The following is a 26,406-nucleotide window of genomic DNA, read 5'->3' as shown; positions in this document are numbered from 1 at the left end:
GAAATAAAAACAAAAATAAAAAAATGGTACCTAATTAAACTTAAAAGGTTTTGCACAGCAAAGGAAGCTACAAACAAGGTGAAAAGACAACCCTCAGAATGGGAGAAAATAATAGCAAAGGAAACAACTGACAAAGAATTAATATCCAAAATATACAAGCAGCTCATACAACTCAATACCAGAAATACAAACAACCCAATCAGAAAGTGGGAAGAAGACCTAAACAGACATTTCTCCAAAGAAGGCACACAGATGGCTAACAAAGACATGAAAAGATACTCAACATCGCTCATTATTAGAAAAATGCAGATCAAAACCACAATGAGATACCACCTCATACCAGTCAGAATGGCCATCATCAAAAAATCTACAAACAATAAATGCTGGAAAGGGTGTGGAGATAAGGAAACCCTCTTGCATTGCTGGTGGGAATGTAAATTGATACAGCCACTATGGAAAATGGTATGGAGATTTCTTTAAAAAACTAGGAGTAAAATCACCATATGACCCAGCAATTCCACTAAATAGGCCTATATCCTGGGGAAACCAAAATTGAAAAAAAAAAAAAAAACCAAGACACATGTACCCCATTGTTCATTGCAGTACTACTTACAATAGCTAGAATATGGAAGTAACCTAGATGTCCATCAATAGATGAATGGATAAAGAAGCTGTGATACATATATACAATGGAATACTACTCAACCATTAAAAGGAACACATTTGAGTCAGTTCTAATGAGGTGGACCTAGAGCCTATTACACAGAGTGAAGTAAGTCAGAAAGATACCATATACTGAGGCATGCATATGGAATCTAGAAAGACAGTACAGATGAATTTATTTTTAGGGCAGCAATAGAGAAACCGACATAGAGAACAGACCTATGAACACAGGGGGAGGGGAGGGAGAAGGTGAGATTTATGGAGAGAATAACACGGACATTTACAGTACCGTATGTAAAATAGACAGCCAATGGGAATTTGCTGTATGACTCAGGGAACTCAAACAGGGGCTCTGTGACAATCTAGAAGTGTGGGATGGGAATGGAATTTCAGGGGGAAGGGGACATGGGTCTATCTATGGCTGATTCTTATTGATGTATGACAGAAAACCGCAAAATTATGTAAAGCAATGATCTTTTAATTGAAAAAAAGTGACAAAAAATGTGTTTGTTCTGACATTTTGAAATTTGTATTTTGAGAGTCGATGTGGGTTGTCTGAATTAACCATAACCTTGGTTTTGATACTGTTTTAAGGGATCAAGTATTTATTCTGTTCAGAAACAGAATGAAGAAAATGGTTCTGCTAGCCAAGAACTGTGGTTTAGTTTGACAAGCAGTGTTGGAGAAGCAGCGTCTGCTTCGTGAGGATAAAGGTGACCTTTAATCAGCTTATCCGTCTGAGTCTTCCAGGACTGGAGCTTCTCTGACTCAGCTATTGGTGATGGTGTGGATCATTATTGATTAGATGCATTATTCAGAAGGAAACCCACATAAAGTAATATAAGAACTAATTTTGTTAAATATATTTTACATTGCTCTTAAAATGATAAAATTTATTTAAGATATATTTTCTAACCCACCACAGGTGGGACATCTTAGGTGAATGTTAGTTGGGGAGTGGCTAATGTAGCCAAATAAACTGGGAGTTTGTGGAGATGCAGAGACCAGAAAACAGACATCTGCCCAGGTACCAGGGGAGATGTGTGGAGTGTAAACTTTCCTTGGTAGGGGAGGGCTCAGGAAGATGAGAAGGTTATAAATAAATGGAGAAGCGTGTGTATAAAAGCTCTCAACCCTTCAGCATGCCAGGAGAATATGTATTATGTAGAGAGGCGCATGAAACAGTAATATTGATGTCTTTTTTTATGGGAAACTAAAGGATTTGTCCAAAAGTGACTATTTGTGATTTTTAAGTGTCATATGCTGGTGACTGAATGATTGGTTATATTGTGGAAGGCAAAACAGAGCTGCTTTTGAAAATGGATAATCCCACTGTCATAATCCCACTATGACTGTCAGTTAATTGTAAAATCCATTCCTCTTCCCAACAAGCAGTCATTGTGAACATGGTTTATGCAGAGTTTCAACCCTAGACGTGCACATGGACCACTAAGTGCTGCAACATGGCAGCCCCAGCCATGGGCTCCAGTCTCCATGAACAGTGTGACTGTTAGTGATGGATAGCATACTCACCACAGACACTAAGCTGTTTTTCTGTAACAAAAATTGTGTTATTAGACAACAAAAGTACATATCATGGGACTGAAAAGAGGTTCTAAAGCTCGGATTCCAAACTATGTAAAAAAAAGGCATTGAAAGAAGTTAACTTTTGAGAGGTTAGCAGTTCAATAAACTACAGTCCCTTTTATCATGACAAATGGTTAGACTTTGATTTAAAAATTCCAAAAGACTCCATTTATTGCGAGACCCGGAGCCTTTATGCTGTCACAAAATGTTCTTTTTCTTGAAGGGAGAGCACAAAACCCAGAGGAGGAAGATGCTATGCGGGTGCAGTGGCAGGAAGCGCTAACCACTCTTACAACCTGTCTTTCAGGAGAGAACAGTGACCATTCGGAGACAGGCCGTGGGAGGATTTGGACTGAGCATCAAGGTAGCTGTCTCTCCATCTGTCCTACAGAGCATGTGCTTGATGCCTGCATTTCTGTAAACTTTAATTCTTTGTGCTGTTGTGCTTGTGCTGTCATGTCCTACTCTTTGAGACCCCATGGACTGTAGCCCGCCAGGCTCCTCTGTCCATGGGACTCTACAGGCAAAAATGCTGGAGCGGGTTGCCATTTCCTTCTCCAGGGAATCCTCCCAACCCAGGGATCGAACCCACATCTCCTGTATCTCTTGCATTGCAGGCAGATTCTTTACTGTTGAACCATCAGGAAAGCCCTTTAACTTTTTGCTCATTGATAATTAATTAGACAAGAGTGCCTATAGAGAACTTCTCAGTATTTGCACTGAGATATAAAATAAGTAGGCTCTCAAAATCTTAGCCACCTTTGGATTTAGAAACATTAGAAAAGTATTTTGGAGTTGCTCAGTCATGTTCAACTCTTGTGGCAACATGGATTGTGGTCCACCAGGCTCCCCTGCCCACAGAATTCTCCAGGCAAGAATACTAGAGTGGGTTGCCATGCCCTCCTCCAGGGGATCTTGCTGACCCAGGGATCGAACCCAGTTCTCCTGAACGGCAGGCAGATTCTTTACCGTCTGAGCTACCAGAGAAGACCCATTTGGGAGATTTATCTTACCTGAAGTTGAATGCAACTCATTAATTTTCTTTACATGGTTTCATCTAGAATTTCAAGTACACCCTTCAAGTGTGCATATCTTGTAACCAGTCAGAGCAGAAAAATCTGGGCTGTCAGTGAAAGGAGCCAGGATGTGTGTCAGGTTCATATAAGGTCTGCTGCTGCTGCTACTAAGTCATTTCAGTCGTGTTCAATTCTTTGTGACCCCATAGACGGCAGCCCACCAGGGTCCCCCGTCCCTGGGATTCTCCAGGCAAGAACACTGGAGTGGGTTGCCATTTCCTTCTCCAATGCATGTAAGTGAAAGTGATGTCTCTCAGTTGTGTCCGACTGTTAGCAACCCCATGGACTGCAGCCTACCAGGCTCCTCCGTCCATGGGATTTTCCAGGCAATAGTACTGGAGTGGGTTGCCTTTGCCTTCTCCTATAGAAGGTCTGATAATAAGTTAAATATTGGTTTGATTCCAGTTGTCTTTTTCTTCTGTGCAGTTTTCTTTTTTTTTTGTTTAAGAAATTGAAAACCTTATGTCCAATAATGCAGGGAGACTCAAGGTTTTAACTTCTGAATTATTTTTAAAATTGACCATCTCTCTCCTTTTCCATTCATCAAATTTTAAAGGGTTTTTCTTCCTGTATGTTGTTGATTATTAAGTAACACATCTGCAATTTAATATCATTGAAACAAAGTATACATTTTAAAAGGATGGAAAATTACATAAATATTGAAAAAAATTACCTCAGTGATTTGAAATGCCCTTCAGAAACCCACATCTGTGCAGAGATCAATGGAATATAACTATCTTGGTTGTTGGATTAGATACTTTGCCTATGTGGGGTGAAAGCCATACAACTCAGGTGTAGATTTCATGAAATTTTAACACAATGTAAAGTATAGATGCTTGGAAAGTAGAACTCTAAGCTTGGTGAACATCAGCTCTAGTTACATTATGAAAAGGACTCAAAAATCTGATCAGTGTGGAACAGCATGATCTTGTCAAGCAATGAGAGTATTTCTATCTAAAATGCTAATTTTAAGATATACTTTTTCAGTTCAGTTCAGTTCAGTCGCTCAGTCGTGTCCGACTCTCTGCGACCCCATGAATCACAGCACGCCAGACCTCGCTGTCCATCACCAACTCCCGGAGTTCACTCAGACTCATGTCCACAGAGTTGGTGATGCCATCCAGCCATCTCACTCTCTGTTGTCCCCTTCTCTTCCCGCCCCCAACCTTTCCCAGCATCAGAGTCTTTTCCAGTGAGTCAACTCGTCGCATGAGGTGGCCAAAGTATTGGAGTTTCAGCTTTAGCATCAGTCCTTCCAATGAACACCCAGGATTGATCTCCTTTAGACCTGCCTCTTGAGAAACCTGTATGCAGGTCAGGAAGCAACAGTCAGAACTGTACATGGAACAACAGACTGGTTCCAAATAGGAAAAGGAGTACATCAAGGCGGTATATTGTCACCTTGCTTATTTAACTTATATGCAGAGTACATCATGAGGAACGCTGGGCTGGAAGAAGCACAAGCTGGAATCAAGATTGCTGGGAGAAATATCAATAACCTCAGATATGCAGATATACTTTTTACTTTCACTTTATCATCAACTAAGGCTTTCGAGAGACGTAGGACAAATTATAAGGTGTGGAAATGAGGCAGTGGGAATAAACAGAGGCAAGTTTTCTTGTTGTTGCCTTTTTTTTTCCCCATATTTATCGAGATTGTCATGAAGGATCTAAAGGTACCACTGAAGATGTTGTCCATGAAAAGAGAACAACAGCTGAATGTGGCTGAAATCCATTCATGACAGCAGCTTCATCTGACATCAGCACTGATGTTTCTGGTAGTGGAGCTGTGTGAATTCTGTGCAGGACGGAAATGTTCTTCTCTTTTTGTTCAATTTCCATTTAGAGTTAAACCCAATAATACAGCGTTACTCATTTTACTGAAATATCACATTTAAGCCTAGATAATTCTTAAAACCTTAAGAAATTTGCCAATAAATCATTTCAGTTTAATATGTACATTATTTCAGCACAAAAAAACTCTTATACATGTAATAGAATTTTTTCTAAATCAAATAAGTATATATTTTCCATTGAAAATATAAGCTATGAAAGCAATATTTGAATTGTGATTGGTGCCATATATTAGGAGATTTGACAAAAACATGAAATTATTTTATAATTCTTGTGACAAACCAACCAGAAATAAAAAACATCAATATTTTTATTTAGAATATTGTTCATTCAGCCTGAAAACTTTCCTTTTAGGGTTTTCTACTTTAGGTTTCTCAGTACTTACCACTGACTCTTGTTTTTCTACATTAAAAAAAAAATGATTTTAAACTATCATTCTGTTAAGGTATTTCAAAATGTAATTTTTTATTTATTCATTCATTCAGTTATTTTAAACGGCAACATTTTATGCAAATTCCTTTACCCTGTAAATTAGGTAAGCCTACTGTGATTATCTATTTGAACGATTTCCTTTGCATCTGAGAATTAAACATAAGGGATAGTTTAAGAAAGTATTCTGGCCAAAAAGCGGAATTCGTATTTTCACGTTGCCCATTTGTTTGCTTATCTCCCAACTCGACAAGTCGAGCGGCTGACCCAGGGTGCAGTGGGATGAAATCTGGAGGTGTGGGTGCACAAGTTTACACCTGGCCCGGCCCTGTGTCTCCAAGTCACAGTTCAGCCCCCAGCCCCTGCAGTGAGCTGAGAACAGAGAGGAACGCTCCCGCCTGCAGGCCTGCGTCTTGAGCCCTCGGTGAAATGCGCCCAGGGTCTGTGTGGGGTGCACCTTCTTGCCCTCTCTCCTCCAGTCCTTCCTTTTATACCACCTTCACTCTCATACTGCTTTTTAGAGTCATTCCCATATCTGCTATAATTTTGGATCTTTTTTTCTGGCAGTTCTTTGGAATTCTTCATGGCGGCTACCAATACTCAGCCTTACTTGATTAAAATATCTCTCAGAAGTCACAAACTTGGGTGTTTTTCCCTTGTATTAGTTTTTGTTTTTGTTTGCCTCTCAGTAAAATGCCAAGCTCTTCTAATTGTATTTTTAGATTTCAATAAAAGGCTAGACATAGAATCACTTAACTCTCCTCTTACAATCACCTGCTTTCCTGGGTTCTCAGCCTGAAGCCACTTTTCTGAAGGGCTCAGGTTCCTGCATCCACCTGGTTCATACCCTCAGCTTCTCTGTAGGCACCTTCTGTCCACGCTGATCTTCACGTGGCCTCTGGTTCCTGTCCAGGTGAACCACTAGTCCTACTGCATCTTCGGGTCCTTTTATCTGGACCATCCAGATACTTACATTTCTAAAAATAACGTAATGGTCTCCACATTACATCCCCGATAATCACCAGTGTTTCTCCCCCAAGGATCTAATAGCCTTGCATTTTGCCCCATACTGCTTTTAAGAATCACCATATAATCACCTTAAAATAAACTGTTGTCTTGATGTCTTCAGACTTTTTCTTCTGTTTATTTCTTAAACTGCAATACCCTCTATTTGCATGTTATTAAATCATACCTCTGGTCATTGTGATTAAAAGAATCACCTTTTAGAGAAAGAGTGTTTTGAATATTATTACTAGAAAGATGTCTTTTGGGGTATTTTTCAAAAGACTCAGCTTTTCTTACCTAAACAGTAAGTTGATGGATCAAGGAAATGTTTGTGATCAAAGATAAAATTTCTATCTGAAATTTTTAACTTTGCAGCAAAGTGAAATTCTAAGTATTATTACCATTAAAATCTTATCATTTATAAACAATAATTGCTAATAGTTATTAACCGCTTTTGAACTGCCAGATTCTGAGCTAAATATATTCTGTGTCCAGAAAGTAGACAGCTGTTGTTGGACCTCTATAGCCAGCAAGATTAAGTATTAAGAGGTTAGGTTATTTACCCATTTGTTGTAACAGGCAGAGCTACACCTCAACCCCCATCAAAGCTGATGACAGAGTCCTGACTCCCAATAAATATTCTCTCTCGCTGTACAACCAGCACAAAATTATCTCTATGCTCTCTATTTGAAAACAAAACAATGTTTCCTCTCTAAGTTATTCGCCTTCTGGTTTACTTACAACTGAAATAGATGGATTGAAATGTCCAGCAGCAAGCAAACAATTTCCTAACATCAAGGACTGGGTATTAATTGTATCAGATTCACCAAATAAACATGCACATCTTCATAGTAGTTGTCATAAATGTGTGTATGTTAATTTATTAGTGATTTCAGGGCAAAAGTCTGTAGATACCAAGTGTTGCTACAAGCACACGCATGTTTGCTTTCATTTCCTCACTTTGCCCGGCTCTCACCCTTTGCGTCTGAGGCTTCCGTCTCCACCAGTATCACCATGGATGCATACCTCTGCGCCACAGAAGCGGGAGGGTAACAGGGCAGGTAGTAGAGCTCAGTTAGAGGGTGTGCACTCATTCCAAGGGCCAGGCAAAACCACTGATGAATTATCATTCAAAGGATGATTTTCTAAATTAAATAACTTACTGAATTGTAGTTCACATACCATACAATCTACCAACTTAAAATGTACAAGTCAGTGGTTTTTATTATGTTCACAGATGTGTGCACTCCTCACTAAGTCAGTTTTAGGACAGTTTCATCTGTTCTGAAGAAGAAACCCGTAGCTTTCAGCCACCGCCCCCACTCTGTCTCAGCTCTGAGCAGCCAGCAGTCTGCTCTCTGCCCCTACAGACTTCCCTGTTCTGAATTTCCATAGGAAAGCAATCATAAATCATGTTAGAAAGACCATTAACTCTGCCATAGCTAAGCTGAGTGGTTTTCGCAGATCAGCACCACATTCAGATGGATAAGAACATTGTCCATGTTCTCAAAATGATGTTCCTTTAGGTGCTTCTCCTGTACCTGTCGACTGGCTGTGATTTTCTGTTTACAAGTATTCTCCTTTCTCTAAATGGATCTGTAATGTTGAAGTCTATTATCTTTTTCTTTCTGGAGCCCAGAATGTGACTGATTGATTGTAATGAAAAGATTGAGTTGAAAGGGTTTATTTGGCAAGATTCCCAGTGTTATTAAAAACATAACTGAGTTTGGTTTAGTGCAATTTTATGGTTATACTGGAAAATCATTGTATAGTGTCAAGCTCAAAATGCTTTAGCTGAGGCCTTATATCCTGGTACCTATAGAACTAGCTATAGAATTGATTATGATTTTTGAAAAGGCTCTCTCAAAACTGAGTGGTGTACTTTTTAATATTTTCTGGGATGGACTTTAGATTGTCACCTCACTTTTTCTAATCTCATTTTACCCTGGATCAACCGAGCTTGAGTAATTCATTTACTTTCTATAAACCATGGCCACAAGCCTTGCACCCTAACCGGCCTCAGGGTAGGTCAGGGAGAAGATGGTGAAAGGAATCTGCCCTGACCTCAAGTCCTTCATATTCTAGAGGGAAAGGAGACACTGATCAAAGTGTCACGCAGAGAAATGTGATACCAGGCATGGCCCAGGGCATGTGCACAGAGGCTGATGGAAGGACTCTGACTGTGTGTGAACAGAGTCTTAACCTTAACCGGGCTAAGGGTCAAGGGGAAAAGCACTGGGGGCCGAGCTGTCATGCTTGGGGACGAGGACAAAGGTCCAGGATAAAGCAGAGGGGAGGCTGATTTCACTGGACCTTGGCTTTTATCCCACGTGCAATGTGAAGCCTGTCACCAGTTGTAAACAGGGTGAGTTATGTTATCTGTTTTCTGTCTGGAAGGTTTTGAATCTCCCTAGTTAGTGCCTGGAAAATCCCATGGACGGAGGAGCCTAGTAGGCTGCAGTCCATGGGATCACTAAAAGTCGGACACGACTAAGCGACATCACTTTCATTTTTCACTTTTATGCACTGGAGAAATAAATGGCAACCCACTCCAGTGTTTTTGCCTGGAGAATCCCAGGGATGGGGGAGCCTGGTGGCCTGCCGTCTATGGGGTCGCAAAGAGTCGAAAACAACTGAAGGGATTTAGCAGCAGCAGCAGTTAGGTCCAGAGCTAAATCTAATTTACTTTGATAGAGCTGGACTGCTCTCACACTTCATTAAATAAAAGAAGGCACAATTTTATCTCCTGAGTTTTTTCTTAAAAATCTTTCTCTAATCAATTAATAAAGTGATCTCCTTAAATTACCTTTAAAATTCTCTCAGAGCTCCAAATATCTGATTTAAAAAAATAAAAAACATAAAACACACTTGGATTCAAATCATTGATATTTCAGAAGGAAATTTTACATATAAAAGAAAAATGCTGACCAAACAGGGGTTGGTTACACCTTATTATTAAAACATAGTTGTAAGTCTCAGGTATTGAGAGAAGGATGGATAGCTGAGTTGACCCTCAGAAAACTGGTACCTCTAGACCAAACACCTGAACATTGAAAACTTTTGAATTCAGTACTGCAAGGAGAGAAGATTGCAAGAAGCAAACACAGCTTAAGGAAAGTGCTATGATGCCAGCTACCAGCCTAGAGTGACATACATAGGGTTGTCCTCAGCCCTCAACACCAGAACCATATCTGGATGGGTCTGTTTTCTCTCTTTATGTCACATAAAACTTCATCACTGTATGCTTTGTTTTAATCAGCATTTTCTTCTAAGAAATGGAGATGTATTCTGAAATTTTTTCCCAATCTCTAGGAACTATCTGTAACCATACACCTTTGATTCCATTGTTCACCTTAGTTTCTCCTCAAAATCTTTCTGCAAAGTATTTTCAAGAGTGAAAAATTTTAGGTCTGAGAAAGCTTTAGAGTTCATTGCTTCACTTATTCATCAACAAACATTTCAAAGCTTAAGAACACATCATTATTCCAGGCACTGATATTACCTCAATGTAGGAAATAAATTCTATCCCTAGGTTAGGAAGATCCCCTGGAGAAGGGCAAAGTAACCTACTCCAGTGTTCTTGCCTGAAGTATCTCATGGACAGAGCAGCCTGGTGGACTACAAGCCATGGGGTTGCAAACAGTGGGACATGACGGAAGCAACTTACCATGTGCATACAAGCAGGAAACAAATAGCCAAACCAAACAGCCAAGACAAATACATAAATAAGTCCATCGCCATCGCAGAACTTACTCTGTGGTTGGGGACAAAGGAAGGAGAAAAAAAATACATGATGAATGTAGGAAATGAAGAAGACAGTAGAAGAGGAGAAGCTGATGAATATCATGGGAGAAGACAGAACAGAACACACACATGGGGAACCCAGAGCCCTAACCCTACGCATGAAGGTCCTTGGATCCTGATCCTGTGGGGTTTCCTGTGCTCTGGAAGCACGCATGTGCACTGTGCCCTCTGTCACAGTCCTGGGCTCTGATCATGTGAGGGTTGTCCTGGACAGGATCAGGGCGCTGTGACACAGACCATGAGGCAAAAGCAGAACCCAGAGTCAAGGAAGCTCACGTCAGAGACACTGCCCAGAACTCGTGTGGGTTGGGGCTGAGTATCAGCTCGATGAGATGTGGTGAAAACAGGGGACTGATGGCTGGGTTTGAATTTCACCCTGGGTAATAGACAGGGAGCCCTGGCGTGCTGTGATTCATGGGGTCGCAAAGAGTCGGACACAACTGAGCGACTGAACTAAACTGAACTGACTGAAGGCAGATTTCAATATTTGTTTATCACATCTCTTCCTAACACCCCATAAGTAGAAAGGACTACTTGTCGAGAAAAACTTCAGAACCATTGCTTTTCTCGACTATCGGCCTCTCTTGGGCTTTCCAGGTGGCTCAGTGGTAAAGGATCTGCCTGCCAATGCAGGAGACACAGGTTCGATCTCTGGGTCAGGAGGATTCCCTAAAGAGGAAACGGCAACCCGCTCTGGTGTTCTTGCCTGGGAAATCCATCCCATGGACAGAGGAGCCTGGCATTACAGTCCATGGGGCTGCAAGAATCTGACACAGCTGAGCATGTGTGCATTGTCTATCTTATTTTTTAGTTTATCGAAACTCAGTGCTAAAAATGGAAATTCGTGGGGAAAATTGTCTTTCTAAAATAATTTTTGCCCTTGAAGGTAGAAAGCTTCGGGATTTACTTATTCTGAAGCTGTAGAAGCCCCAGTGGAATTTAGATCTTTTGAACTACCCACATTAAAAGTGCCATCCTTACCTTCTATGTGAAATCTTACTGTTTAATGAACTTACTTGATTTTTTTACTATTGCTTTCAACCTTCTCAACTCTGTTATATAAAACTGTAATTTATATAGTTACTTCAGGAATTTATTTTCTTCCACATAAGTTCAGTTACTTATTTTTCTGTATTTTTTCCTATCTCATTTAGTCCATTAGCCAAAGCACTACTGCATTATTCTTGGTAGCTTACTGTGTTCTTTAGTATACACTTCCATACAATACTGATGACCTCCCCCCGCCTCCATTAAGCATATGCACACTCTGCTTTATGTCCAGTTTATGCAGGTAGAGGTCTATCTAGCCACTTAGCATTCCAAGGGGCCATTGCTTGGTTCCCAGCATAGACTAACTTAGCCAGATAATGGAAATACATAATTGTCTGCTGTTTGGAACCTGAAATAAGAGTTTCTACAATGGATAGCATGGCTGGTCATTGGAGGAAATGTCTTATTAAGGCATCACCATATTAGTCTTGAAAAATTAAAATTTTCAAAGTCAATTATTATTAATTCTTGGATGTCACTGTGAAATTCTAAACAGATAAGCTTCTTGGGAGCACAATCTCCTTGATAGAGAAATTCCACGAGTTTATTTAAACTATTTAGTGTCTGTTCACCTGCTATCCTTGGCCTGTATAGCTTCTGAACTAAAAGCTGAGTTTTTATTGTTTGGAGATTAAAAAGTGAAACGTGTGATTTTTTTCTTTCCAGGGGGGAGCGGAACATAACATTCCAGTTGTGGTTTCAAAAATCTCGAAGGAGCAGAGAGGTAAAGTGTTCAGAGGGTGTCCTGTGGCTTCTTCCTGAGTGAGTCGCAGTCCTGAGGAGCAAGACTGTAGTTCAGAACCATGAGATTGTACGAAATCTCTCAGTCCAGTTCCCATGACCAGGCCACATGTGGCTGGTTCTAACTGTGGAGTTTCAAACCCTTATCCACACCCAGGCCCCCGCAGTGGGGTGGGCTAGTCTTTAAAAAGAAACATGGAACTGATTCTATTGTCAATGGACTGACTGTCCAGATCTAGACTTTTTCATAGACACCTTAAACTTATGGGAAAATAAGAACATTTAGGCCTCCCTCCAGACTGTAGGATCTGAAATGGTGGGACTAAATGGAAGCATCTCAGCATGTGTTTCAGTGCTTGAGCTGAATCATATGGTTATTTTTTGCATTTCCATTGCTTGTGGGTCTTTTAAGATGCTACCCTTATAGACCGTTTTACTTTTTCCTTTAATCCTCCTCCATCTTTGCCTTTGCCCTCAATCAGTTTTGGCTTTATTGAATTAAGAACTCTTACATCTGTGTGAAGAAAGTAGTCGAGGCATAGTCAATTCTCCTTCTCCATTCACAGCTGAACTGTCTGGACTGCTCTTTATTGGGGACGCAATTCTCCAGGTATACATTTTACCATTATTTTCCATGTGTCACCAAGATACAGTCAGTTTACAGTATGCTCTTCAATTTCTCTCTCTCTTTCCATTGCAGATAAATGGGATTAATGTGAGAAAATGCAGACATGAAGAAGTGGTGAGTCTTCTTTACCTTTTCCTAATATTGTTATTTTCCCCCATATGCAAATGCTTTATGGCATTGATAAAAACTTCCTTTTCTCATTAGGAACATATGAAACTGGTTCTGTGTGATACCAGATTTTTGAATAATCTCTTACTTGTTTTATTTTTCATATTAGAAACAGATCAGTGACTATCACCCAGAACAAAATGTAATTCAACAAATACTAAAGGAGGGCTATTTGCTATGTTTCCCAATTAATCCCCAGAATTTTCCCTTGTAGCTCAGTCAGTAAAGAATCTGCCTGCAATGCAGGAGACCTGGGTTCGATTCCTGAATCAGGAAGATCCCCTGGAGAAGGAATTGGCAACCCACTGCAGTATTCTTGCCTAGAGAATCCCATGGACAGAGGAGCCTGGCAGGCTACAGTCTACAGTGTCACAACAGTCGGACACAACTTAGTGATTAAACCACCACCAGATCATGTCCACTAAGCACATCTCTAGGTGAAATATACCTCTGCTGCTGCTAAGTCACTTCAGTCGTGTCCGACTCTGTGTGACCTCATAGACGGAAGCCCACCAGGCTCCCCCATCCCTGGGATTCTCCAGGCAAGAAGTCTTTGCAAATCTTTGAAAGTGTATACATTCTCAGTTGCTCAGTCCTGTCTGAGTCTTTGTGACCCTATGGACTGTAGCCATCAGGTTTCTTTGTCCGTGGGATTCTCCACACAAGAATACTTGAGTCTGTTGCCATTTTCTTCTCCAGGGCATCTTCCCCACCCAGGGTTCAAACTGGCAGGAGACTTAAGAGACACGTGTGTGTGTGTGTGTATGTGTGCGCGTGCACGCGTGTGTATTGTGTGTGAGTGACACAGAGACAAGATTTAGAGACAGTTTATCTCAAAGCTCTGGTTTGGCACTCAGCAGCTACACAAAAAGGTCCGCAGTGTTTATTGTGAATTTTCTTGAATGTTGGTAAATGTGCAGACCTGAATTCCGGCCCTCAGATGTCCTAATTCACTCAGTTTAGGTGACCCAGGAATTTGTCTTTCAGCAGCCAGCCCAGTGGTTTCATGTCAGCAACCTCTAATCGACACTTTGGGAGAAGCTGGGAGGTGGAGGAGCTTCCGTGGGGCTGAGGGAGGACATAAAAAAATGATGCCGTAAAGAACAGCCAGTGTCGGGCGCTTGGGAAATGTTTTTCACGGTTGATTCAATAACACTCATAGAACCTTCACTGAATTTCCATATCAGCTCACATGGGAAAGGAGAGAGGAGAAATTATGTTTAAAGGTTTGTACTCAGGGGTCAAACCAAATGAAAATACCCTGAAACTTCGGCTTCTCACAGCTTCAGTTCATTTGGTTTGTGAGGATGCGGAGCCTCTGCTAACAGCTACTTGGAGAAGACTCTTCTGACATATTTGCATATTTCAGACCTCAAAGAGGCAGCTTCAAGTGTCTGAAAAGCTGCAGCTCCACAAGCAGAGTTCTGGAGGGTTCTTTGTGGGACGGGCAAGGAGTGTCCCTTGTGCCACTCCTCTGCTCTTTCAAAAATCCTACTTGGTCCCCATTGGCATCCCTGGTGAGCCTCGCAGAAAATGTATATCTTCAGATCTTATGCCACACCAAATAGGTACAGGGACAAGCAACATTTGAGAACAAACTTTTGGACAAATGAGAATCAGCACAGCACAGACCGCTCTGTTCTGAATATATGTAAATTCCAAATAAAGCCCTATAAGCAGAGCTATTTTAACTTTAGTCGTTTTTTCAGAAGTACAGAGAGATGGTAAACTGATTGTCCAGGGAGCAAGAACAGGTGCATTCTCTTCCAAAATGTATGCTATCAGTGGAGTCCGGTTTGTGATTTGTTCTTCAGAGGCACACAGTGAGCTTACAGGAACTGTGTGGGGCTTTGACTGAATAGATCAGTGTGGCCTGAAAGATTTGTGATCGTTGCGCAGTTGCTCACTATTCGTGTCCGACTCTGTGACTCCACGGACTGCAGCACGCCAGGCTTACCTGTCTTTCACCATCTCCTGGAGTTTGCTCACACTCATGTTTATTGAGGCAGTGCCATCATTTCATTCTCTGTTGCCATTTTCTCCTTCTGCCCTCAATCTTTCCCAGCATCAGGGTCTTTTCCAATGCGTCAGTTTTCTCATCAGCTGGCCAAAATCTTGGAGATTCAGCTTCAGCATCAGTCCTTCCAATGAATATTTGGGGTTTATTTCCTTCTGGATTGACTGGTTTGACCTCCTTGCTGTCCAAGGGACTCTCAACAGTCTTCTCCAGCACCATGATTCAAAAGCATCAATTATTCAGCGCTCAGCCTTCTTTATGGTCCAACTCTCACATCCGTGCACGACTACGAAAAACCACAGACTTTACAATCCTTTGTCAGAAAATTGATGTCTCTGCTTTTTACTACGCTACTAGTATTTTCACAGATTTTCTTGCAAGGAGCAAGTATCTTTTAATTTCATGGCTGCAGTCTAAAAGACTGGAATGTGCTCGAATGGTGTTCATTCTGTTTCAAAGAAAAGGGACTTGAGATTGTATTGCAAATTGTATGTGGCCCTTTATAATAAGCTTTTATTCTTCTGGGAAGTTTAAACTTATAACTTTTGAAATGTAGATGCTGATTTTCTTACCTGGTTCCAGTCTTTGACTTTGCAATAGTGCTTAGCAAGGTTTTATCTTCACTGTCAATTATCTAAGTAAGCAAACGGACTGACACCTCAGTGGGGCTGATTTTAATTAAACGTTTAAGACCAGACTTACACGGGCAGAAAAAGGCACCGCAGGCTGAGAGGTGTGGATGGCTTAGTGCCTCAGGCAGAGCCTCAGAGTCCCTAATTTAGAAAGAAACCGAGAAGGTACGGCCGTAGGTTCTTTGCGCACCTGGCTCTCTCTTGTTCACCTGCACGGTCACTGCTGTTAGAAGCAGCGTCGTTCCTAGATGCCTTCCCCAGGAAGCCATGGCTTCTCTGATGAGCTGTAGGCCGGACTGTGTACACGGGGATCCCTCCTTCTCACCCCGGGTGCTCAGGGGATTGTGTTAATGGAATTCTTTACCCAAATACCTAGAAATAGATCATCATGGCTTCTGCGTCTGTTTCTTATGTTGCCAGTTGGGGTGAGTGATCGCACCTCCAGGCTGTACCCACCCCACCCTGGGAGCCCTCTTGATACAAGAAACCAAGAAAGGAAAGCTCCCAGTTTCCATATCAAAAAGGATTAGCACAGGCACCAACTTTGAGACGGACGTGTCCTGAAATAGAGTTTCATCCACTCTTTGTTGTTATGATCTTACTCATAAAAAGCATTAGATAATTAGAAGTGAAATTAACTATCACTCTAATTCTGAATTTGTGAATTTGAACCAAACTCTACCAGAGTGTGTAATTTTTACAACGGTAGAATGAGGAGCTCAAATTATGTAAATTAAAGGATTCATTCAAGCAATGATATCAAATTTTGATAAGAGAAACATAAAATATTGCTTAATATAATTTTGATTATTATAATATGTGCTTAATTCAAAATTTTCATTGGCATAAAAATAACATTTATCTTTTTAGCTCAATCAGAAAATGACATTGCAAGGATTTATATCACATCATCTGAAAATGAGGCATTAGTTTATATACTAGAGGTTTTGTGAGTTACCACGAAACACATTTAGGATGTGATTTGGGGCTACAGATCAATTTAGACCTTGGCACAAAGGTTAACTTGTCACTGAGTTACACACCATGTTTTACCTAACTGCTGACAATTCCCAGTGTGTTCTCAGTTTGGAAATAGGTTTTAAGGTCTAACCAATTAATATTTTCCTCAAGGACTCTGATCATACTGGACTTTTTTCCTTTGGATCAACTACCACCAACTAAAGCCACACATGAAATAATTTAACTTTCAATATTTCCCACTGGTTTGGGAAATGTTAAGTGCAAAGGCAAAAATTTGGGAATTATTGTTTATTGAATCTGTGAATTTTGAAAAGCAATATAATATCCAGAACTTGCCTTATTTACATCCTTAGGTTTTCATTAACACCTTTAGGAGTTCCTTCTCACAGATCTGTCCCCTAATTAGGTTATGAATAGAGACAGCACAGGAGATAAGTTAATTAATTTTCCTCCTGGCTACAGATTCTCAGCCAGTCCCTATCTGGCTATTAGCAGGGGTCTGTACTTTATTTCATTTCTTTGGTTTTTGCCCAGTGTTTCTTTTCCTGTCCCAGGATCCAAGCCAGATTACACATCACAGGGAGTTGTCAAGTGTCCCGTGGCTCCTCCAGGCCATCATAGTTTCCAGGACTTCTTTTTTCAACAACACTCACAGGTTTGCGGAGTACTACAGCTCAGATGTTTTGTGCAACATGTCTCAGTTGGGAGTTTTCTGGTGTTTTTCTTGCAGCTAGACTGGGTGTTTGTGTTTCGGGAGGAAGGCCACAGAGGCACAGCCCACCCTCATCCTGTCTCACCATGTGTGCGCACCTTCCTGACTGAGTGGCCAGCGCTGGGCAGAGGCTGAGCGTCAGGTTTCTCTGCTCGAGGCCCCGCGTGCTCCCCGCATGCTCTGCTCTGAGGAATGGGGCTGCCGTGCAGAGCCCGCACTCGGTGGTAATATGCTTCTCTCTCACAGGGTGGGCTGTCTGCCTACGTTCCCTGGAATTCTGCTCCACAGGAGATTTGTCTGTTTATCCTCAATGTTTAAACTTTATTCCATCATTCTGATAGGTCAGTAAGGGTTGTGGACCTTGACTTTGTACTCTGGGCTATAAGCTCTTTTCACGTGGTTTTAGCGTTGCTTTGCAATAGTCCTTGAGCTTTGGGGTTGTTTTCTTTTTTAGCACTTTCTCAGTTTGTGGCACTAAAAGTTGTTTCAGGCGCATCTTGTACATTTCCTGCCAGGCCAGGAATCAGCCGTTTCTCCCAGAGGCCCTGCTTCCCTTTGTGGAGAACATCTGAGAAATTGCATTCTTGGAGCTGGGTGCTCGTTGCTCTGGAGCAGCTGTGCCTCCAAGGCCCCTCGGCTCACAGGACAGGAGGTATGTGTGAGTGTGTGTGCATGTGTGTGAGTGTGTATGCCAAGGTGCTCACATACCTACTCACACATGTCCATGTCCATGTCCACATTAGGCTAAACACGAGGCTATATGGCTGCCTCCAAGGAAAGCCACCATCACGTAGATGAACGACTAGAACTAGCCCCCTCCCTTTGCTTATCTGTAACCCCCCTCAACAGATGGCCACACCATCTGCCATCTGTCGATTTAATTGTTCTAACCCAGTACATATGTACAGCAGGATCAGGATGGTTAACCCACTCACCAGTGGGCAAACTCCATGAGGACAGTGGAGGGTTGGTGTACATTTCCTTTTTGCCTTTGGTCTTCTAGATTTCATTACTTTCAGGTCAGTTCCACTCCCCCATGCCCGAAAGGAAGTGGTTTCAGACACTGATTACACAATCTTGGTGCCTTCTGTTCTTCATCCTAACATCCCTCAATCTCCCAAATGATTCCTTTAAAGGTCTGCACACATCAAGGCTCACTCACCTTTTGCTTCACACTCTACAAATTTTGACAAGTGCACAACATCGCATCTCCACCATCACGACACCATGCAGAAGAGTTCCTCATCCCTAAAATAGCCTCCTCAACCATCCCCCCTCACCAACGATCCTCTGGAAATAACCATCTCACTGTCTGCAGAGTTTTGCCCTTACCAGAATGTCATACAGTTGAAATCATAGAGAATGTAGACTTTTCAGACAGGCTCCTTTCACTTAGCAATGTCACTGAAGAATGAGCCATGTAATTTAGCTCTCAATGATTTATTTATTTTTGAGCACCAAATAATATTTCAGGATCTGGACAAGGGAATATTAAGCAACTTCACTACAGTTTTTCTTTAAATCTATTTACCCATTGGAGGACTTTGTACTTACTTCCAGTTCACAGTGATTATGAATAAAGCTGTTACAAATATTTGCATGCAGGTTTTGTCTGGACCTAAGTTTTAAATACTTTGAAAATAACTTAGGAGGTATATTGCCGGTTGTATGGTAAGATTTTGCTTAGTTTAGAAGAAGCTGCCAAACTGTCTTCTGAAACGGCAGTGCTAGTCTGCAGTCCCTCCATCAGCAGTAACGGAGTGTCCCGTGCTCTGTGTATTCAGCCACAACTGGTATCTCAAGGTTTGTGGATCTGAACCATGTGGGCAGGGGTATCTCATTCTGCTAATGTACGATTCCTTAGTGACAGATGATGGAGGACATATGTTCATATGTTTATTTGCCCTCTTTATATTTTCTTTGATGATGTCCGTTCACATATTTTGCCCATGCTTACGTCCAGTTGCTTGTTTTCTTATTTTTGAACTGAACAAAGTTTTATATATATATATCTATGTATATATACATAGGAGGTAACTCTTTGTGTGTATTGGATACAACATAAATAAACGGTTTAAAGATATTTTCTCCCTGTCTGTTGGGGAGAAAATTGCTTTTTAATTTTTTTATAAGTATATTTCACAGAACAAAAGTTTTTCCTAATTTCAGTGAAGTCCAACACATCAATTATTTGATGGCCATAAAGATTGCTTTATTTTCTTCTTTAGATCTATGTAACCTTAATTTATGTTTTGTTTCCATCATATTAGAAACAAGTCTGGAAGCTTGCAACATGATTTGAATACTCATATGAATATGTGAAAATATGCCCTTATATGTTGTTTTCTTGTTTCTGGTCTCAGTGGGAAGGGGTCCAATTTCCCATCATTAAGTGTGATATGAGCTGTGTGTGTTTTGTAGATGTTCTTTATCAAATTGAAGGATTCCCCCTATATTTCTAGTTTGCAGAGTTTTAATCAAGAATGTATGTTGAGGCTTTTCAAATGCTTGTCCTACATCAGTTGATATGAATATACTTGTTTTGTTCTTTAAATGTTTGATGTGGAAATAACATTGTTTGAATTTATAATGCTGAGTCATCCTTGCTTACCTGGAATAAACCCAGTTTGTTGTGATGTATAACTCCTTTTATACATTGTTGGTTGGGTTTGATGTACTAATGACTTTTTGAAGACTGTTGCATAAATGCATTTGGGGCTGCCCAGCATCACATCAGCATTCCTTATCTACCTGTCACTTCAACTTGTGAGTCAGTGCCTTCCAACAATTGTGTGCCACAAACAAAACTGAGTCGAAAATAGGAAGATAGATCATAAATCCCAAAGAATAACATGATCCAAAAATCAGCAGTACAAAATGATGGAGAGGGTGTGGAGCCCCAGGAATTTTCACTCATTGCAGGTGGAAATGCAAAATGATGAAGCCACCGTGAAACACCGTTTGACAGTTTGTCGCAAAGTGAAATATTATGTTATACAACGAAGCATGCATATTCACAAGTATTTAGCCAAGAAAAACGAAAACATATGTTCATAGAAAAATATGTATAGGAGGTTTTAGTGAAGCTTTTATTCTTAATCACCAAAAATTAGAGCCAACCAACATGTCCTCGACATATGAATGGATAAACAGACTGTGCTGCACCATAAGTGGAATACTCTTCAGTGATAAAAAGGAGTGATTGTCTCAATCGATGCAGAGAAAAGCATTTGACAAAATTCAACACTCTTTCTTAATAAAAATAGCAAGCAGGGACTAAAAGTAAGCTATCTCAACATAATAAACACTTTAAATGAAAAAACCAACGTTAATATCATACTCAGTAAAAAAAGCTTTTTCACTAAGATCAAGAATAAGAGAAGGATGCCCACTTTTACCAGTTCTAATCAACATAGTATTGGAAGTTTTATCCAGTGCAAATATGAAAGGAAAGAAAACACATCGAAATTGGAAAAGAAAGAAGATGATCTCTGTTCATAGATGACATAATTTCATCATTTTTTTTGTGGATTTTAAATTTTAAAAAATGAGGCAGATAATAACCAGATAATACATAGAGTTATGCTGTGCTGTGAACCACATCTAAAAGTTTCTTTCACACTGACTTGATGGTGAAAGTCTGTTCAAATATGTTTTATGTTCAAGTATAATTTGATGCTCAGATACAGATTATTTTGTGGAATCTAAGGTTGATTACAAATTTTTTTTGCTTTCATATCAAAAATCAGCCTGTGAATAACAATAAAAATTTCTTTTTGAGAGAATTGCAGGTTGTGAAAACGAGGGAATACACAGTTGTTTTTAAGGTGGTGTAGCTCAGGTACTGAATATGAGACACAAAACCATGATTAGCGTTACTTTTATTAACAAATATTGTATCCAGGGAAAAGCTGAAGGCAAAAGGAAAAGAGGGTGGGCAGAGGGTGAGATGGTTGGATGGCATCACTCACTCAGTGGACATGAGTTTGAGCAAACTCTGGGAGGTAATGAAGGACAGGGAAGCCTAGTATGCTGCCATCCATGGGGTTGGAAAGAGTCAGAAACGACAGCAACTGAACACCAACAACAACTATATCTAGTGTACACTCACATCTCTTGGATAAAACAATCGAACTGGAAATTATGTTTGTCCCTGTGAAGATTTTCTGGTCTGAGATGCCAGGATCCACAAAGCAGAACACCAATAGTAAAATGGCATACAACATAAGGTGTCATATACAATGTATAATATAAGGCATTGTCAGATGCTAGTCGGAGAAGGCAATGGCACCCACTCCAGTACTCTTGCCTGGAGAATCCCATGGATGGAGGAGCCTGGTAGGCTGCAGTCCATGGGGTCGCTACGAGTCAGACACGACTGAGCGACTTCACTTTCACTTTTCACTTTCACACATTGGAGAAGGAAATGGCAACCCACTCCAGTGTTCTTGCCTGGAGAATCCCAGGGACGGGAAAGCCTGGTGGGCTGCCATCTATGGGGTCACACAGAGTCGGACACGACTGAAGTGATTTAGCAGCAGCAGCAGCAGATGCTAGTGATAGACAGTATACAACATTTGCTTCACTTTGAGAGTTTTATTCTTTCTCCCTATAATTACTTGTGCTCCATCTATTCAAATAATGTGAACTTTATACTTATTGGGTAGCAAATAAATCTGACCAGATCAGAGGAAATTCAAACATTTTTCTCTTTCCCTGTGGTGAAGCTTGTGAGCTGACGCATGCATGATGAAAGGCTCTCCATTTGTTACTCTGGATGTCAGGAGGTAAATCTCAGCATCCCCCTGAGATGTTTCCTCAACAACTGGGATGGTCATACACATCTCCCAGTTACTTCAGAAAGAGCTGGATAGTTAGTCTGGGAAACGTCAAGAATTCCTACTGAGTTTCTTTGCCCAAGCAACGTCAAAGAGAACATATGATTGTTATTACTAGGGTCCTTGACCAGGCACCACTGCTACTATCAGTCCGTGCTGTGGTTTCTGCTCAGTGATGAAAAATCACGGTTCTTCCCAGCAGTGAGCAGAAACAACATTGGACTGGAGTCCCAGCATCATGTGCCACGCGGCACAGACTTGCTGAATGAGTCTCCTGTTTGTGAAACCCAGATGGGAACGTCCAGACACGCTGGTGAGCGATGGCCCTGTAGGTCCAGCGGTCTGACTGTCCTCACCTCATCAGTCTCCTTCCTCTCCGGGAGCTGCGCTGGGCAGGTGCTCTGTCTGGGGACTCAGTTGCCCAGGTTGCTATGGAAACGAAGCCAGACTAGATGCAGGAGTAAGAGCAGCCCTTCTCCTCTCATTACTCACAAAGTGAAACCTTCTCCTGCTCAGGACTCTAAACAGAGCTAAGCTGGTGGAGGGAGTATGCGGGGACTTCAACCAGGCGGGTCAGGGGCAGGGAGCTCAGTGTTCCTCACCACCTGCATTTTGAGGGACGTGATGGTGAGAATTACAGTCAATGGTTTTCTCTGATGCTGTTTCATTGGAAAGTACTCTCTGCAAGCTTATGTGCCCTCATTGAACACTCATTCTTCTAAAATTTCTAACTGAACATAAGCCATTTCAATTTTACATCTCAAGTGACCAGCTTATAGATTTCTGAAATTGGCATTCATTGACCTGAATTTATTTAAAGAGATAGAGCTTAAAGTTCCTGTTGCCCAACCATGGCTGCAGGATCACATGAGACACGTAGGGTTCCCCATGGCCTCTGAGACAAGGCAGCTTTAAGACAAGACAGGCTAATGTCTGGACACCGGCTGTGTTTCACGTATCATCTTGATCAGTTCACCCTTTCGTTATGTGTCCTTGGGTTGAGATGATGGTGCCTGTTGGAGAGGGAAGGGTGAGTGTGAGGTCTGAGCCTGAAGCTGAGTGACTGACAGGTTCCTGAAGAGTCTGTGTTGATTTCCGTTTTGTCATCCTGTCATTGGCCATTTTGTCAGGTACCAGATGGCAGGACTCTCCTCTGGGACTCTGTTGAAAAGAAGTAGAGTTCAAAGTAGAACAGGAGACTTGAGGGAAGTTCCAGATGACAAAATAAAAAGGCAGTAAGTTGATACTCTTACTAAGGGCCACCCTTACGCATTCTCAGTCATTTCAGATACGTCAGACAGGGACAGACATACACGGCTTCAAAATAAAGTGCCTGCGTTTTGCACAAGTTCATAACCATTTTCAGGGCTATAATTGCCACGGCCCCGCCACTTTGTGTGTGATAGATTCCTCTGAAGACTGAAATTTGAAGTAATAAACTCTATTTTCCTTCATGTATTTAGTAGCATACAAGGATTATTTTCTCCCCACTCATTTAACTCATTATATTTGAGACTCACATCTATTTTCAAGTATTTGAAATGACCAGACGCCCAGAGAAATCACTGTTTCCTCATGGCAGGACAGCTGTATTTCTCCCTCATGAATGTCTGTTTCCAGGGAGGTGCTGGCTGTGGCCCCCAGCGCTGCTGACTGTACCAGAGCATTTGTCCTGCTCTCCACATGCACCGGGAGGGGCGGGGGATGTACCTGAAGTCCAAAGTGACACATGAAATGATGCCTGTGATGGAATGAGATGGAAGACTGCGGGAGGAAAGGGCACCAGCAACTCCACAGTGTTTGCTTCTGAGTTCTGTGCTGCTGTGCAAACGTGTTGTGATGATGTGTGTAAACAAACACTTGCAGGGCTTCAGCTGCTCTTCCAATGTGGGTGTCACCAAGTCCACTTTGCTTCTCAGATCCTGACAATTCACTCCTGAGACAATCTCATACAGAGTTGTACAAAAATAAGGGAAAGTCTCTCCCTTCCTTCAAAAATTAGATAAAGCTTAGTATTGAACCCACCTGTTCCAGATGACTTTTTAAAAATAAACTTTTTACCAATTTAAAAATTTTGTTAAACTGCCCAATAGAACATGAACTACTCAGTTGGCACACAAAGTTAGAAAGCACAGTAAAATATTACTTGTGTCTTTGAAGAAATACTGCAATTAAAACAAATGCTGAAATAGTGTTGCTATAGTGTGTGAAATAGCTACCAGTGTATTCTGCTTGTAAAGTTCAAGTCATTTAGAACGTGGCATTTCACCCACTTTTATCATATAGAATCTTATTTTAATGAGGCCTTTTAAAGTGATGGAATTTTTAGTTATAACTTCAAATATTACAGTAAAAGTGGATCAGGTGTTCTACATTGTCACCTCACTAAAGTAAATTATTTTTTTCCATATTGAAATTCATTAATAGTTATTACTATATCCAGGTTAATAGAGCTGACATTGTTATTTAGTCAACCTCCATTCTTATTTGTAATATTTACCCAAATTGAAAACTTACTACATACTCATACACTAATTTAGGCTAAAACTTTGGGAAATCAGAAGTACTAAAAATTTAGTAGTTCTTTTTAAAACATACAACTATATACACACTTTTGCTGTGATTTTTTATTTTTATTTTATGAGAATGTAACTTACGAAAAAGATCTTCACGACCAAGATAGTCACGATAACGTGATCACTGACCTAGAGCCAGACATCTTGGAATGTGAAGTCAAGTGGGCCTTAGAAAACATCACTACGAACAAAGCTAGTGGAGGTGATGGAATTCCAATTGACCTATTTCAAATCTTGAAAGATGATGCTGTGAAAGTGCTGCACTCAATATGCCAGCAAACTTGGAAAACTCAGCAGTGGCCACAGGACTGGAAAAGGTCAGTCTTCATTCCAATCCCAAAGAAAGGCAATGCCAAAGAATGCTCAAACTACCGCACAATTGCACTCATCTCACACGCTAGTAAAGTCATGCTCAAAATTCTCCAAGCCAGGCTTCAGCAATATGTGCACCGTGAACTCCCAGATGTTCAAGCAGGCTTTAGAAAAGGCAGAGGCACCAGAGATCAAATGGCCAACATCCGCTGGATCATGAAGAAAGCAAGAGAGTTTCAGAAAAACATCTATTTCTGCTTCATTGACTATGCCAAAGCCTTTGACTGTGTGGATCCCAATAAACTGTGGAAAATTCTGAAAGAGATGGGAATCCCAGACCACCTGACCTGCCTCTTGAGAAACCTGTATGCAGGTCAGGAAGCAACAGTCAGAACTGTACATGGAACAGCAGACTGTTTCCAAATAGGAAAAGGAGTACGTCAAGGCTGTATATTGTCACCTTGCTTATTTAACTTATATGCAGAGTACATCATGAGGAATGCTGGGCTGGAAGAAGCACAAGCTGGAATCAAGATTGCTGGGAGAAATATCGATAACCTCAGATATGCAGATGACACTACCCTTATGGCAGAAAGTGAAGAGGAACTCAAAGGCCTCTTGATGAAAGTGAAAGAGGAGAGTGAAAAGGTTGGCTTGAAGCTCAACATTCAGAAAGCAAAGATCATGGCATCTGGTCCCATCACTTCATGGGAAATAGATGGAAAAACAGTGGAAACAGTGTCAGACTTTATTTTTTGGGGGCTCCAAAATCACTGCAGATGCTGATTGCAGCCATGAAATTAAAAGATGCTTACTCCTTGGAAGGAAAGTTATGACCAACCTAGATAGCATATTAAAAAGCAGAGACATTACTTTGCCAACCAAGGTCCATCTAGTCAAGGCTATGGTTTTTCCCGTGGTCATGTATGGATGTGAGAGTTGGACTGTGAAGAAAGCTGATCGCCGAAGAATTGATGCTTTTGAACTGTGGTGTTGGAGAAGACTCTTGAGAGTCCCTTGGACTGCAAGGAGATCCAACCAGTCCATTCTAAAGGAGATCAGTCCTGGGTGTTCATTTGAAGGACTGATGTTAAAGCTGAAACTGAAATACTTTGGCCACCTCATGCGACAAGTTGACTCACTGGAAAAGACTCTGATGCTGGGAAAGGTTGGGGGTGGGAGGAGACGGGGACGACAGAGAATGAGATGGCTGGATGGCATTACCGACTCTGTGGACATGAGTTTGAGTGTACTATGGGAGTTGGTGATGGACAGGGAGGCCTGGCGTGCTGCGATTCATGGGGTCGCGGAGAGTCGGACACGACTGAGCGAC

General features: G+C 41.2%; 1 protein-coding gene across 4 annotated transcripts in view; it reads left to right on the top strand.

The window, feature by feature from the left end:
• SNTG1 (syntrophin gamma 1) overlaps positions 1–26,406 on the top strand; it is a 150,228-nt gene that overhangs the window by 17,346 nt on the left and 106,476 nt on the right. For all 4 annotated transcript variants that reach the window (XM_088844621.1, XM_055432488.2, XM_088844619.1 and 1 more), the window contains exons 3-6: positions 2,558–2,614; positions 12,135–12,192; positions 12,776–12,819; positions 12,910–12,951. In XM_088844621.1, the coding sequence (XP_088700747.1) occupies positions 2,558–2,614; positions 12,135–12,192; positions 12,776–12,819; positions 12,910–12,951 (201 nt within the window). The remainder of the gene's footprint in view (positions 1–2,557; positions 2,615–12,134; positions 12,193–12,775; positions 12,820–12,909; positions 12,952–26,406) is intronic.

The sequence above is a fragment of the Moschus berezovskii genome, chromosome 16 (assembly GCF_049115385.1).
Source record: "Moschus berezovskii isolate FMDL1 chromosome 16, NW_MosBer_1.0, whole genome shotgun sequence".
NCBI lineage: Eukaryota > Metazoa > Chordata > Mammalia > Artiodactyla > Moschidae > Moschus > Moschus berezovskii.
The sequence above is the reverse complement of the archived record's forward strand: the minus strand, read 5'-3'. Positions and strand labels throughout refer to the sequence as shown.